We start from the raw sequence: 14883 nt of genomic DNA, 5'->3' as shown, positions 1-14883 counted from the left end.
GTTTCGATTGCAACACAAGCAATCATCATCAGGTGCAAGAAAATGTTCTTGCTGTGGTTTTCACACCCGATGATGACTGCTTTCGTTGCAATCGAAACGTCGTGAGAATGTTATTGTTTTATTATTTCATTATTTCCCTTCTACGTGACTTCACCGAAAGAACCAAGGATATAAACCCCAACACTGAGCAGCACCGTGAAGAATGGACACAAAACCTGCCCACGATCAGATCACCCAAAATGCTGACCCCCCCCACGCCACCCCCCCCCCCTGCCCCCACCGGCGATCAGGTCAGATCTCGGAAGCCAAGCGGGGTCGCATGGCCAGCCACCGCGTTTATAAAACGTCCGAGGCAGGTTCCCGCCAGGCTCGGTTCGTCAGCAGGGAGCATCGACGATTCGCGTTGTGCCGCGCCGCGCCTTTTCGTCCGCCCGCACTGACCCCAGCGTGATGATGAGGTGTGGCCAAATGAGCCCCCGTCCCGCCTAGGATGATGCCAACCGTGCGGGGAAGGCCCTTGCCCAACAGCGGATTGGACAACGGGGGCTGCCACAGGTGCGCACGTCCCCCGCGCTGGGCGAACGAAGAGTTGAGCCGTGCCGCAACACCTCGGGGTGAAACGCTTCTCAGTCGGCAGAGCGTCACGTGGCAGGGAATGGATTGTGGAACACGAAGGTCGCGGGAGGTGGGGTCACTGCAGCACACCGCTGCGTCCCTCCGCTGGTTACGCGCAGCTGTTGTATGCGCATGTTGAACTTTTTTTCGCACCGTACATAGCCGACCGTGCTAATCGGAAGTCTGGGGGGGGGGGGGAAGGACAACAAAAATAAAACACAAAGAGCAGTTGTACAATAATAATAATAATAAAAAAAATCCGTTTTTACATCTAGATTTAAAAGTGCGCAGCTCCAGTGGTTTCCTAATATCGGAAGGAAGAACGTTCCAGACGGCCGCAGAAGCGCGTGTGAAAGCGCGCGATGCGGCATCGCCAGTGATGATGATGGTTTTGCACCCATTAGTTAACCTCACATTCATGTCACTGTTTGAAATTCCATTGGTCCCACGCTGATTTTTTCTGTTGACTCTTCACTTTCCTGTTTGATGTTTGTTGGATCTCGCCGAGTGCTCAAGACATTTGTTTTGTAAACAGAGCACGCTGTGTGGAAATTAACAGATAAGGGCTTCGTTATTACGATGGGCATCTTCATAGCCAGTGTTTTGGCGTAACGCTTTTTGAGTTATTGTAATGACATTACAAGCGCTGGCAATTGTAATCCTCACGACTGTAAGCGCTGTTTTCAGCTTGCAATGAGATTGTCGTGTTTGGCACGAATAAGTGCCTTGTTTGCTCATCCTTGTAACAAGAGCTGACTGGCTCAATGGTACCTCACCATTTAAAACAAAGCCCGAGTCTTAGATGAATACGTGTATATACTGTGTACTTTAAAAAAAAATCACTTTACTTTCATTAACAAAACAAAATCCTCCCCCCCACCACCACCCCTCACCAACTTGGGCGAAGCAGCAGCAGCAACCAATGCACACCCATCACAACACACACGCCAATTTGCACCTCCGATTAGCACGGTTGGCTACGTACGGTGCGCAATAAGTTCAACATACTTACTTTTTTCGCACCGTACATAGCCGACCGTGCTAATCGCATCCATTATTTTCGCCCCCCCCCTCCTCTTTACCGAACATAGATGGACTCGTCCATCTGAACAAACTGTCAAATCGCTCTCCGTGGTGCTAACGTTAAAAATTGCCGCCACGTTTTGTCAAATTTCATTGCTGTGGTTTTCACACCTGACGATGATTGCTTGCGTTGCAGTCGAAACGTCGTGAGAATTTTATTGTTTTATATTTTTGTTTTCCTTCTACATGACTTTACCGAAAGAGCCAATAATACGAATACCTACAGAGCTGACTCCCAGGTGTCTTTTATACAGGTAACGAGCTGAGATTAGGAGCACTCCCTTTAAGAGTGAGATTAGGAGCACTCCCTTTAAGAGTGTGCTCCTAATCTCAGCTCGTTACCTGTATAAAAGACACCTGGGAGCCAGAAATCTTTCTGATTGAGAGGGGGTCAAATACTTATTTCCCTCGTTAAAATGCAAATCAATTTATAACATTTTTGACATGCGTTTTTCTGGATTTTCTTGTTGTTATTCTGTCTCTCACTGTTCAAACAAACCTACCATTAAAATTATAGACTGATAATTTCTTTGTCAGTGGGCAAACGTACAAAATCAGCATGGGATCAAATACGTTTTTTTTTCCCTCGCTGTACATCGCAAGGTCTGCTCTCGCTGTCACGTAAGAACCGCAATATCTTGCCGATTTCGTCAAGGAGCAGAAACACGTCACGCGAATTCCGGTCGCCCGTGCAAAGCGGCGTCTTGTGGCTATACACCGAACAAAGGCGGTCACTTCTGCGGCCGCCCGGAACGCGCACTTCCTTTCGATGTTAGAAAGCCACTGCAGCCATGCACCTTGAAACCTCGATTGAAAACCCCACTTCTTCAGAACTGTTTTGTTGTGTTTAGTTCTCTGTCCTTCCCCCACACCGCACAGTTGGCGCGGCTGTCGACGTACGGTGCGAAAGAAGTCATTACGTGCATACGTACATACATGCAGAGGTCATCGGTTCAACCTCCCGGCGCGGCAGTTGAAACAATGGGCGCGGGTTTTTAGTAAATGCCCCCCCCCCCCACCCCACCCACCACCACTGTCCACCCAGCAGCGTCAATGGGTTCACGACAGTTGACCCGCAGGTCGTGCGTGGTGGGATCAAGTGTGGGCTACTGCCGCCACCTCTTCCAAGATAGCTGGGCCAGCGTGGAAGAGCGGGAGGACAATAAGCCCTGGAGGAGGACGCCTCTCGAGATAACTCACTCTCGTGGGCCAATTGCGTGGACCGCGGCTGCGACCGTCACTTTTAAAGTTTGACATTTAGGATGACGCAACTGTACTTTCTACGCCGACGCCGCTAATTGGAGGCCCGTAGCGCTACATAAACTTGCGGAGCCTCTCCCGTGCCTTCGCTGCACGCGGTCCTTCCCGCGCCGTGCTTAGTGTCGTGACCTTAGCCATTTGACCTTAGCCATTGGCCAAGGGGCAATTGAGTTCAGAGTGCAGCGCGCTAAACCACTTTGCACCTGCCCCGCCACCCTCACAGGCTAATTTCCCGAACGAAGAATAACCCTAACCCAACAACACTTTGAGCGTAGCGAAATCGGGCTGCCCAATGTCGCGCTCGTCTGTTTCACAGCGAGTGAAATTTTGGCAAAAAAGGAGAGAAAGGCGCGGAGGTCAGGAGGCGCGATCCTCACGCAAGGACAACGCACACGATGGAACTGCGTTTTGAGTTCACACTGCCCCAACGACACAGGATGAGCGGCATGGATCGCGGCTTCTCGGGACACGTGAGCAAGCGGCAGTGCTCGGCGTTATCAAAAGCAAGCAAAAGGCTTAGGCACCCTAAGAGCTTCACGAAATTAACAGGGGTGCATGAAACATAATCCCAAATGCCGAGCCCAATAAACGTTACGAGATAATTAACAACACCGAATGGAGCGAAATTGGCTGTGTATTTTATATATATTTTTTTGTTTACATGGAGCGACTTTGTAATCGAGTGGGGTTGTTGGATCACATCGTGACGGCACCAATGCATGCGTGTCATACGACCGACCTTGTTGTACGGCAACGGGGTGTAGCAATGCCTGGAGGATGCAGTGCAGCAAGTGGCTCACTGATAAGAGTCTATTTTTAACGCTGCCCCATCTCGTGTCGGGGTCATTTTTTTTCCTGGCTTGACGGTTTCCACCCATGTCTAGTGAACACGCTGCGCTTCAACGGGGGAGAAATTGGTCATCCCAAAAATACGTAGGAACCCACGGCGCGATAATTATCGTTTGAGCTTGAGTCATGTTAATGATGATGTACATACCTTTGTCAAACCACTGCTCGATGAAGGCTCTCACATCTCCATATATATAAAAGGCAACGTTGTGATTGTGTGTGTCTGTTCAAAATGTTTAGCGTACTTCCCGACATGCAACAAACTGCAAATTTGCCATGTGGGTACTTTCCAGACTGTACACCATGCAAAAATGATAAAAAAATACTCTTTTGGTTAAGGGGGGTCAATAATGCATTTATTTTTTGCACGGCAAGTGAGCTGTGACGTCAAATCTGTCACGTGACCCGCGCATGTGGAAGCGTAACGCATTGTAGTGTAGTGGTTAGCGCACCTCGCTACGAACCCGGCGACACGGCGAGCCGAGTTCGATTCCCGCTCACAGCCACCACCAGTGACGATTATTTGAGCTGGTCCTGGGCCTCCCCTTGGTCGACTCAGCCTCAAACGAGTAACAGCTGTGGTGTGTGAACATTGCCACTTGGGAGACAAAGGCGGCCGGGCATGCTGCTGCCACCCACCCCCTCGTACAATGTATAAAATAATTGCAAGGCTTGAGTTAATTTTTAAATGTATAAAGCTTTACGCACTGAGCTTGTGTTTTTTTTTTTTTATCAAACATCTATTATAACTCACGTGTCAAAATGTATATAGCTTAAACCGGCAAGTATCAACTTAAATCAATCATACAAAACTCACAAAACACATTATTGCTCAAATCTAAAGATTACTTTTGTAAGTAAAACAATGATATAGTCATAAAACCGGAACACACAAGAGAGTACGATCGAAATCAAAGAGGCGAATTTCACAGGTCTACAATGTGCACGTGCAACAGTCATGTTCTCAATCCGCTGCTGGATGAGGGCACCCCCAACCAGCTGTGGTGTAGCTGTGGTGTAGCTGTGGTGTAGCTGTTCACGGTAGTAGTGACGCTGTGCTCGCGGTGGTGGTGATGTGGTGATGGTGGAGTTCATTGTGATGGTGATGTGGTGATGGTGGAGTTCATTGTGATGGTGATGTGGTGATGGTGGAGTTCATTGTGATGGTAATGTGGTGATGGTAAAGTTCATTGTGATGGTGATGTGGTGATGGTGGAGTTCATTGTGATGGTGATGTGGTGATGGTGGAGTTCATTGTGATGGTGATGTGGTGATGGTGGAGTTCATTGTGATGGTGATGTGGTGATGGTGGAGTTCATTGTGATGGTGATGTGGTGATGGTGGAGTTCATTGTGATGGTGATGTGGTGATGGTGGAGTTCATTGTGATGGTGATGTGGAGATGATTGCATTGGTGGAGTTGACGGCGTTGTGGTAAGTGTGGATTTGATGGTGCTGGTTATCTGGTAATGGCAGTCAGTGGTGGTGGAGTTGTTGGTGATCTGGTGATGGTGGAGTTCATGGTGACGTGGTGATGATAGTGGTAGTGGATTTGATGGGTGATGTGGTGATTGTGGAATGTACAGTGACGGTAGTAGTTCATAGTGGAGTTGATGGTGAAGTTGATGGAGTTGATAGTGATGGTGAAGTTAATGGTGATGGTGCATTTGTTGGTGATGGCAGAGTTGATGATGAAGTTGATGGTGACGTCGGAGTTCACAGTGATGGTGCAGTTGATCGTGATGGTAGAGTTAATGGTGATCGTGATGTGGTAATGTTGGAATTGATGGGTGGTGCAACTGGGGAGAACCCAGAGAAACCCCATCCAGAACAGAGGATGAACATAAATACTCCACACAAAAAGGCGCCTGGGTCGGGAATCGAACCTACGGACCCTTTTTTTGCTGTGAGAGGCAAGTTTCACCACTGCCCTGCGGCCACCCTGTCACCCGAGTAGTCACAGAATTGGCAAGCAGAAGTGTGTGAACGACATAACAACACACCGGTGTGCTGAACTAGTAACTAACTGGCATGTTTGTGTCTACGTGACAAAACTTTATTATTGGTTGCATCGGGTGGTGGAGGGTTTAACGGCACGTATATTTACGCAATCTAACACCCCCCCCCCCCAAAAAAAAATATTATGGACTACACGGAAAAAAAATTGCATCAAATATCACGCCTTACAAACTCTCGTGAAAAAAAAGTCTTATGGACTCTGCCAGACTTGCGTGGGTAAACAAAGTCAACATGTTGATGAAAGGGACCACTGCCTACCAGGAGTCACGGTGCCCAAAGACGTGGGTCTTGGGGGGGGGGTCTTTCTCCTTCGGTTGAAATGACGCAAAGCACTCACAACATTCCTCCCTACGGGTCCAGCACAAGGGACATTCCAGTGCTTTCACGGCTGGCAGTGAAAGAGAGACGCGGGCGAGCGGGCGGGCAGACGTGGCCTAACTTAGACATTGTTCCGGGGGCGTTTTTAGATCACGATGGCGATCTATTGTAGATCGCGGAAGCGGTGCCAACGGTGGCGATGTTGATGCACGTTCGTACGTAACCAACCGCGCTAATCGGAGGTGCGGGGGCGGCGGGGGGGGACAGCAAATGAAACATAAAAGAATGGTTCACAACGGTGGTCAGAGGCTGAATAAACTCAAGGTGGGGGTGGGGGGGGAAGAGGAGTGGGGGGGGGAAGAGGAGTGGGGGGGGCGTTTTCTTCCCTACCCACCGAAATGTTTTTAGATGCCCGTTGAATGCCCTCAACCAATTTTTTTTTTACATTGTAACGAAAATCTCTCCATATGTGCCCACGTGTCCTTTCTAAAGGCCCACGTGGCCAACTTCTTTTTAGCTCTGTCATTGACATTGCTCAAGAAACGTTACATTGGATGGTCCCCGTTGCATTAACTTGTTTCAATTGTTTATTTAACTCAATTCACCGTCGTCCCCGTGTTTTTAAAAAAAAAATCTATAACGTTCCCAGTCGAACATCAATATTTCAGTATCTTGTTTACGCACTACAATTCCCAGAAATCTATCACTTGCCTTTCTCTAATCATTCTCATCAACGTTCTGTTTGTACCTGCTGCTATCCATGATACACGCATTACTCATCTTGGCTGTTTGCTACATTCGATAAATAAACACCGACAAGCAGCCGTGGGTAACGGCAGTGCTGATTAAGGTGGTAAACAGTGGTGTTTCTCGTCGAGGTTAATTTGATGTGCGGTGGCTTTTGTGATGGGGAGCGACAGCCTAGCGGTTCACAAGCTGCGCTATGAATCCGGCCACCCAGGTTTCGACTCCCAACAACAACAACAACAGCAGTGACGAATATCTGAACCGCTCCTGGGCCTTCTCGAGGTCGACTTAAATGAGTCACCTGGTGCGGTGTGTAGGAAAACATCGCCACTAGAGAGACAAAGTCGGGTCGGGCATGGTGCTGGCCACCCACCCCCTCGTGTACCGTTCCATCCTTCATAGGTGCTCTCAGCTTAACAGCACTTGCCACGACAGTCTGTTGAAGGCTGTGTGGGGATCTTTGTCTTTGTGATTGTGGTTAAGAGTGGATGCATTAGTTATGGTAGTGGTGATAGTAGCGGGGTGGTGTGGTAGTGACGATGGTGATGATAATGGTAGAGGTGGTTTATAGTATTGATGATTGTGGTGTTGGTATTGCCGTATTTATGGTAGTTCTAGTGGTGATAGTGGTGGTAAGGGAAATTATGTAGGTGGTTGATTCCATTACGTAGGTGGCAATCGCCGTTATGGTTATAATTGTGGTGACATTGGTAATGTTAGTAAAGGTGGTGGCGATGGTGGGAGATGGCAGTGGTGGCGATGTGATGATAATGTGCTATTATTGGTTTATATTGATGGTGATAATGGTGGTAATGTGGTTATGGTGGCAGTGGTGGAGATGATTTTACCGGCACTGGTGGTGATAAATTCGGTGGTGCCGGCAGGGTAATGGTGATGAAACTGATTTCACTGGTAATAGTTTTGGTAATGTTTATATTACAGTTGTTAGTGGTAATGGTGGTGATGACATGAGTGGCAATGGTGGTTGTTATAATATTAACACTGGTGGTGGTGTTCGTGGTAGTTGTGGTGGAGTTTGTGGTTGCTGTGGTGAAGTTTGTGGTAACTGTGGTGGAGTTTGTGGTAACTGTGGTGGAGCTCTTGGTAACTGTGGTGAAGTTTGTAGTAACTGTGGTGGAGTTCGTGGTAACTGTGGTGGAGTTTGTGGTAACTGTGGTGGAGTTTGTGGTAACTGTGGTGGAGTTCTTGGTAACTGTGGTGGAGTTCGTATTGACTGTGGTGGAGTTCGTGGTAACTGTGGTGAAGTTTGTGGTAACTGTGGTGGAGTTCGTGGTAACTGTGGTGGAGTTTGTGGTAACTGCGGTGGAGTTCGTATTGACTGTGGTGGAGTTCGTGGTAACTGTGGTGAAGTTTGTGGTAACTGTGGTGAAGTTTGTAGTAACTGTGGTGGAGTTTGTGGTAACTGGTGGAGTTTGTAGTAACTGTGGTGGAGTTCGTGTTAGCTGTGGTGGAGTTCGTGGTAACTGTGGTGGAGTTTGTAGTAACTGTGGTGGAGTTTGTGGTAACTGTGGTGGAGTTTGTAGTAACTGTGGTGGCGTTCGTGGTAACTGTGGTGGAGTTTGTGGTAACTGTGGTGAAGTTTGTGGTAACTGTGGTGAAGTTTGTGGTAACTGTGGTGGAGTTCGTGGTAACTGTGGTGGAGTTCGTGGTAACTGTGGTGAAGTTTGTGGTAACTGTGGTGGAGTTTGTGGTAACTGTGGTGAAGTTTGTGGTAACTGTGGTGGAGTTCGTGGTAACTGTGGTGGAGTTCGTGGTAACTGTGGTGGAGTTCGTGGTAACTGTGGTGGAGTTTGTAGTAACTGTGGTGGAGTTTGTGGTAACTGTGGTGGAGTTTGTTGTAACTGTGGTGGAGTTCGTTGTAACTGTGGTGGAGTTCTTGGTAACTGTGGTGGAGTTCGTATTGACTGTGGTGGAGTTCGTGGTAACTGTGGTGAAGTTTGTGGTAACTGTGGTGGAGTTCGTGGTCACTGTGGTGGAGTTCGTATTGACTGTGGTGGAGTTCGTATTGACTGTGGTGGAGTTCGTGGTCACTGCGGTGGAGTTTGTGGTTGCTGTGATGGAATCGTTGTAACTGTGATGGAGTTCGTATTGACGGTGGTGGAGTTCGTGGTAACTGTGGTGGAGTTTGTGGTAACTGTGGTAGAGTTCGTATTGACTGTGGTGGAGTTCGTGGTAACTGTGGTGGAGTTCGGTGTAACTTGCGGTGGAGTTCGTGGTAACTGTGGTGAAGTTCGTGGTAACTGTGGTGGAGTTTGTGGTAACTGTGGTGGAGTTCGTGGTAACTGTGGTGGAGTTCGTGGTAACTGTGGTGGAGTTTGTGGTAACTGTGGTGGAGTTTGTGGTACCTGCGGTGGAGTTCGTATTGACTGTGGTGGAGTTCGTGGTAACTGTGGTGGAGTTCATGGTAACTGTGGTGGAGTTTGTGGTAACTGTGGTGAAGTTTGTAGTAACTGTGGTGGCGTTCGTGATAACTGTGGTGGAGTTCATGGTAACTGTGGTGGAGTTCGTGTTAGCTGTGGCGGAGTTCATTGTAACTGTGGTGGCTGTGTTCGTGGTAGCTGTGGTGGAAGCTCGTGGTAACGCTGCCTGTGTTTGTGGTAGCTCTGGTAGACTTTGTGGTTATGCTGATGCTGGCGTCACTAATCGAGTCAGCGGTGGCTGAATGGCTGACGATGCGGCTATTTTCGACCGCCGGTTATTTCCAACGCTGCAAGGATGGAAGCAGCCGCGTCTAAACGTGGCTCAACGTGGAATGCTGTCTCTAAAGGGGACACGTAGCGCCTCTCGACTGCTCACCACTACTGTGTCTCCTACTGGACTCTTACTGCTCATCGCCAAGTCTCCACATTGCCTCAAGGTAATCATGTCTAAGGACGTGACACAAGTACTCGTACTGTTCCCTACAGATCTTGACCCAATCATAGATCAGATGTTTGTCCGGTGCGCTTCCTGGGATTTCAGTGCATGAAATATTGACGCGAGGTCGCTTCTTTACTTACGGTACAGGGCTAAAGCATTCTGGTTTTGGTTTCGGGGTTGCAGTTAGAGAATTAGGGGCGGGGGTTTATAGTTATAGCTGAGGTTTGGGGTTAAGGTTTAGGGTTAAAGTTTAGGATTATGGCTGAGGTTTAGGATTAGGTTTATGGTTGTTAATCGGGTTCATGGCTTAGGTTTGCGGGTTATGGTTTTGGCTGTCCTTCACTCGCACCTACGATAAGCATGGTTGGCTACATACAGTGAAAAATAAGTTCAAAATACACCGAGGGTTAGGGTGTATAGTTATTAGTGAGGTTCATATGTATGTATGTACTGTATTTTGAACCTCTTTCGCACCGTACGTAGCCAACCGTGCTACTCGTAGGCTCATGGCTTAAGTTTGGGGGTTAGGGTTAGGATTCATGGTTAGCGTTTAGGGTTTAGAGTTATGGTTAGGCACGGTAATATGTGAGAGTGATTTTTTTAGCACAAATATGCAGGGAGAAGCAGGAGCAGTCTCGGCCAAGGTTAAATTAGTCTGTGGTGCTGTGACTTGTATGCCTTCTGGGATCAATACAACATGTACAACTTTTTCGCAAGTCACCAGTGATTGTCATTTGTTAACTATGTGTGGCGGAGAGTCTGTCCCTCATCATAGGAATGTGGAATTTTCAACGATAGCCCAAGGTCGCTGACAGAAATTGATCACTTACCCCATGCGCTCTTTTATGCATTGACACACTTTGACCTTGGTACGTTCAGCAGAGACTGTTGTGTTTGGTCTACAGACTGCCATCAGACAGTTATGTCAATCTATTGTCTAGAGATCCTATCAGAGACTGCTGTGTCAGTCTATTGTCTAGAGACCCTTTCAGAGACTGCTGCGTCAGTCTATTGTCCAGAGACCCTATCAGAGACTGATGTGCCAGTCTATTGTCTAGAGACCCTATCATAGACTGCTGTGCCAGTCTATTGTCTAGAGACCCTTTCAGAGACTGCAGTGTCAGTCTATTGTCTAGAGACCTTATCAGAGACTGCTGTGCCAGTCTATTGTCTAGAGACCCTATCAGAGACTGCAGTGTCAGTCTATTGTCTCGAGACCCTATCAGAGACTGCTGTGCCAGTCTATTGTCTAGAGAACCTATCATAGACTGTTGTGTCAGTCTATTGTCTAGAGACCCTACCAGAGACTGCTGTGTCAGTCTATTGTCTAGAGACCCTATCATAGACTGCTGTGCCAGTCGAATGTCTCGAGACCCTATCAAAGACTGCTGCGTCAGTCTATTGTCTAGAGATCCTATCAGAGACTGTTGTGTCAGTCTATTGTCTAAAGATCCTATCAGAGACTGCTGTGTCAGTCTATTGTCTAGAGACCCTATCAGAGACTGCTGTGCCAGTCTATTGTCTAGAGACCCTATCAGAGACTGCTGTGCCAGTCTATTGTCTAGGGACCCTATTAGAGACGGCTGCGTCAGTCTATTGTCTAGAGACCCTATCAGAGACTGCTGTGTCAGTCTATTGTCTAGAGACCCTATCAGAGACTGCTGTGCCAGTCTATTGTCTAGAGACCCTTTCAGAGACTGCAGTGTCAGTCTATTGTCTAGAGACCCTATCAGAGACTGCTGTGTCAGTCTATTGTCTAGAGACCCTATCAGAGACTGCAGTGTCAGTCTATTGTCTAGAGACCCTATCAGAGACTGCTGTGCCAGTCTATTGTCTAGAGAACCTATCATAGACTGTTGTGTCAGTCTATTGTCTAGAGACCCTACCAGAGACTGCTGTGTCAGTCTATTGTCTAGAGACCCTATCATAGACTGCTGTGCCAGTCGAATGTCTCGAGACCCTATCAAAGACTGCTGCGTCAGTCTATTGTCTAGAGATCCTATCAGAGACTGTTGTGTCAGTCTATTGTCTAAAGATCCTATCAGAGACTGCTGTGTCAGTCTATTGTCTAGAGACCCTATCAGAGACTGCTGTGCCAATCTATTATCTAGAGACCCTATCAGAGACTGCTGTGCCAGTCTATTATCTAGAGACCCTATCAGAGACTGTTGTGTCAGTCTATTGTCTAGAGACCCTATCAGAGACTGCTGTGTCAGTCTATTATCTAGAGACCCTATCAGAGACTGCTGTGTCAGTTTATTATCTAGAGACGCTATCAGAGACTGCTGTGCCAATATATTGTCTAGAGACCCTATCAAAGACTGTTCTGTTGGTTTGTTTTCTAAAACCTCCAATGAATGATATCCCGATAAGGGCAAATGATGAGAATCTTCAGCTATGGTTAATCCACTTCTGGATGAAGGCCTCCCAGAGTGTTCTCATTTATACTTTTGTTCAGTGAATTAGCCTAAAATATGTAATCTGCATATCATTTGTGCCCAAACTGCATAAACCGTGAATGCATTAAGTGTGCAATTTGATTAATGTATCGTGAACATTCACAGCTGTAGAATGTAATTCCCGGGTATGTGACTTTCTGCAACTTGTAATATACAGGAGATTTTAACAACAAATCATGGACCGTACATACAACTCACAGTCAGTGGTGCGTTGTTAAATTCACGGAATATTGTAAGTTGCAGAAAATCACACATACTCAGGGTTCGAACTTTATCGGCATGTAAAGAAAACCTAGATGTATGTGGGCATGGATTAAAAAAAAATATCACAATGAAGTTGAATAGACCTGAAATAAATTAATGGTGCATGAAAACCGTTCTTCCTTACCCCTGTGAGTTCATGAATTGTCACGACTCGAGCACGACCTGATTCAAGAGCATGCTCTTTTGCTGTCTAAGGTTTACCTTCTCATTTTATATCCCTGTCTCGTTTGTTTGGCTACGTTGACTGCGTTGTAACATTCCCACATAATGTGCATGGAACCTTCGTAAGTCATACATGATCGTTGCACATGCAATTCGATGCATGTGCGTTGAACTTCTTTCGTACCGTACATAGCCAACTGTGCTAATCGGAGGTGCGGGGGGAAGGACAACAAACTGAACACAACAAGCAGCTGTAAAGAAATGAGTTTGCAATCTACATTTTAAAGTGCATAGCTCCAGTGGCTGCCTAATATTTGAAGAGCGTTCCAGATGGCCGCAGAAGCACTTTTGAAAGCGCGCGATGCAGTGACCGTTCTTGTTCGATGACGAGCCAACGGCCGCTGCGAGGAATGACCGGGGTTTTGCGTGCGACGTTACGTGTCAGGAGAATAAGACGTTTCATTAGATTATTGATGCATCATTACGTTGATGTGATCCACAAAGGAAGAGGCGGTGGCACAGTGGATAGCACGCTGCGTTATGAACCTGGTGACGTGCATTGGAATTCTGCTCATGGCGAACTCCATTGGCGAATGAAATGCGCATCAGTCCTGCCCCCCCCTTCCCCAATCTGCCTTGACCAGTGTGGTGAAGTATGGATTAAACAAACCCCAGACGTGATGAGCTCAAGTTCGGATGGCATCATAGCAAGCAGGCATTTGACAATCGGAATCTCTCATAGAGAAGTGCAACCCTTTGTGTTTGAGAACAGTTTGCGGAAGGATATACTACAGAACTACTTCCGAGATGCCCTCAAGTGACCTCTGCCCCAGACAGCACTTTTCTACCCGCTCTGACAACGAGAATAACTTCGATTTGAAGCTTTCGTAACTGCAGGGATTCATATTCTTGGTTCTTTCGGTAAAGTCACCACGTAAGAAGGGAAACAATAAAATAATAAAAATATAAAACATAAAAATTCTCACGACGTTTCGACTGCAACACAAGCAATCATCATGAGGTGTGAAAACCAATCGCATGACAATCAAATTCGATATTATTAATTCTCAACACTGGACTTCCACCAAATTAGGTACAGAGCAAAATTTTACATGGTTGTATTTTCCCGTAGTCATTGGTGACAAGGCTGATACTATCAACTGACCACATTTGAGAACATTGGCTTCATTACAGCTGACATCGTGAATTTGGACCCAGGATCTCGGGGGGGCTGTCGGCTCAACGCTCTGACCTGATCCGTCTGGTCACCTCAATTTGGCACGCACTCAAGAGCTGCAAGCGGCTGTGTGAATCAAGTCGCTCGTAATCCCTGCGGCCAAGCGATGAGCTGGCACTGCTGAGGTTCTGGATTTGAATTATGGAAGCCGGTCGGCCAAGATTAAATCATATTTTCAGGTGAAAGTATTTGCTGATTGTCTTTTGCAACAACAACAACAACAACAAAAACAACCCCCGTGTAACAATCCATTGGAGGAAGATGAATGGGACAATCTGACTTCATTGAGTCAACTCATAGGGGTATTTTATAAACTTTCCCTGTGGAAAATGACATCGAGTGCTTTGCATCTGAGGATACATAGTCCCCACCACTGTCGCCATCCGAAGGTTGATTTAGCAGTAAACAGTGATCAGCAAACCTGGTTACTGTGGATATGGTTACTGTTAACCGTAAATAGCAATTTACCCCGTGGGAAGTCAGGGTCCATGCCTCTAAACTATGGAGGGGAGAGAGGTTGGTGGATCATGTAGATCTGTGAAACTCCAAAAAACCTTCTTCTTTGGTTCTTTCGGTAAAGTCACGTAGAATGAGAATAAAATTATAAATTTATAAAATAAAATAACACAATGAAATTCTCACGACGTTTCGGCCACAACACAAGTGGCCTTCATCAGGTGAAGGGACGTGACTGTCTGGAGGACAGCGCTGGAGCCACTTGTGTTGAAGGCCACTTGTGTTGTGGCCGAAACGTCGTGAGAATTTTATTGTGTTATTTTATTTTATTAATTTATTATTTTATTCTCATTCTACGTGACTTTACCGAAAGAACCAAAGAAGATGAATCCTTGCAGTCACGAAAGCTTTAAATCGAAATTTAACCGCCTCTACGGGGAGGGATTTCACACAACCTTAAGATCATTCAACAGACTCCGGGATAAGAAGGCTCAACTAATCGAGTCTCTCACCTTTCTGAAGAGATGCCGCGACT

General features: G+C 46.9%; 1 protein-coding gene across 1 annotated transcript in view; it reads right to left on the bottom strand.

The window, feature by feature from the left end:
- Positions 1 to 292: 292 nt before the first annotated feature.
- LOC142910932 (tectonic-3-like) overlaps positions 293 to 14883 on the bottom strand; it is a 43547-nt gene continuing 28956 nt past the window's right edge. The window contains exon 13 of the mRNA XM_076060227.1: positions 293 to 798. Within this exon, the coding sequence (XP_075916342.1) occupies positions 787 to 798 (12 nt within the window). The 3' untranslated portion in view covers positions 293 to 786. The remainder of the gene's footprint in view (positions 799 to 14883) is intronic.

This window comes from Petromyzon marinus, chromosome 1 (genome assembly GCF_048934315.1).
Source record: "Petromyzon marinus isolate PM22_M1 ecotype Great Lakes invasive population chromosome 1, UKy_Petmar_22M1.pri1.0, whole genome shotgun sequence".
Classification (NCBI taxonomy): domain Eukaryota; kingdom Metazoa; phylum Chordata; class Hyperoartia; order Petromyzontiformes; family Petromyzontidae; genus Petromyzon; species Petromyzon marinus.
Note: the sequence above shows the minus strand (reverse complement) of the source record. Positions and strands in the feature narration are given on the sequence as shown.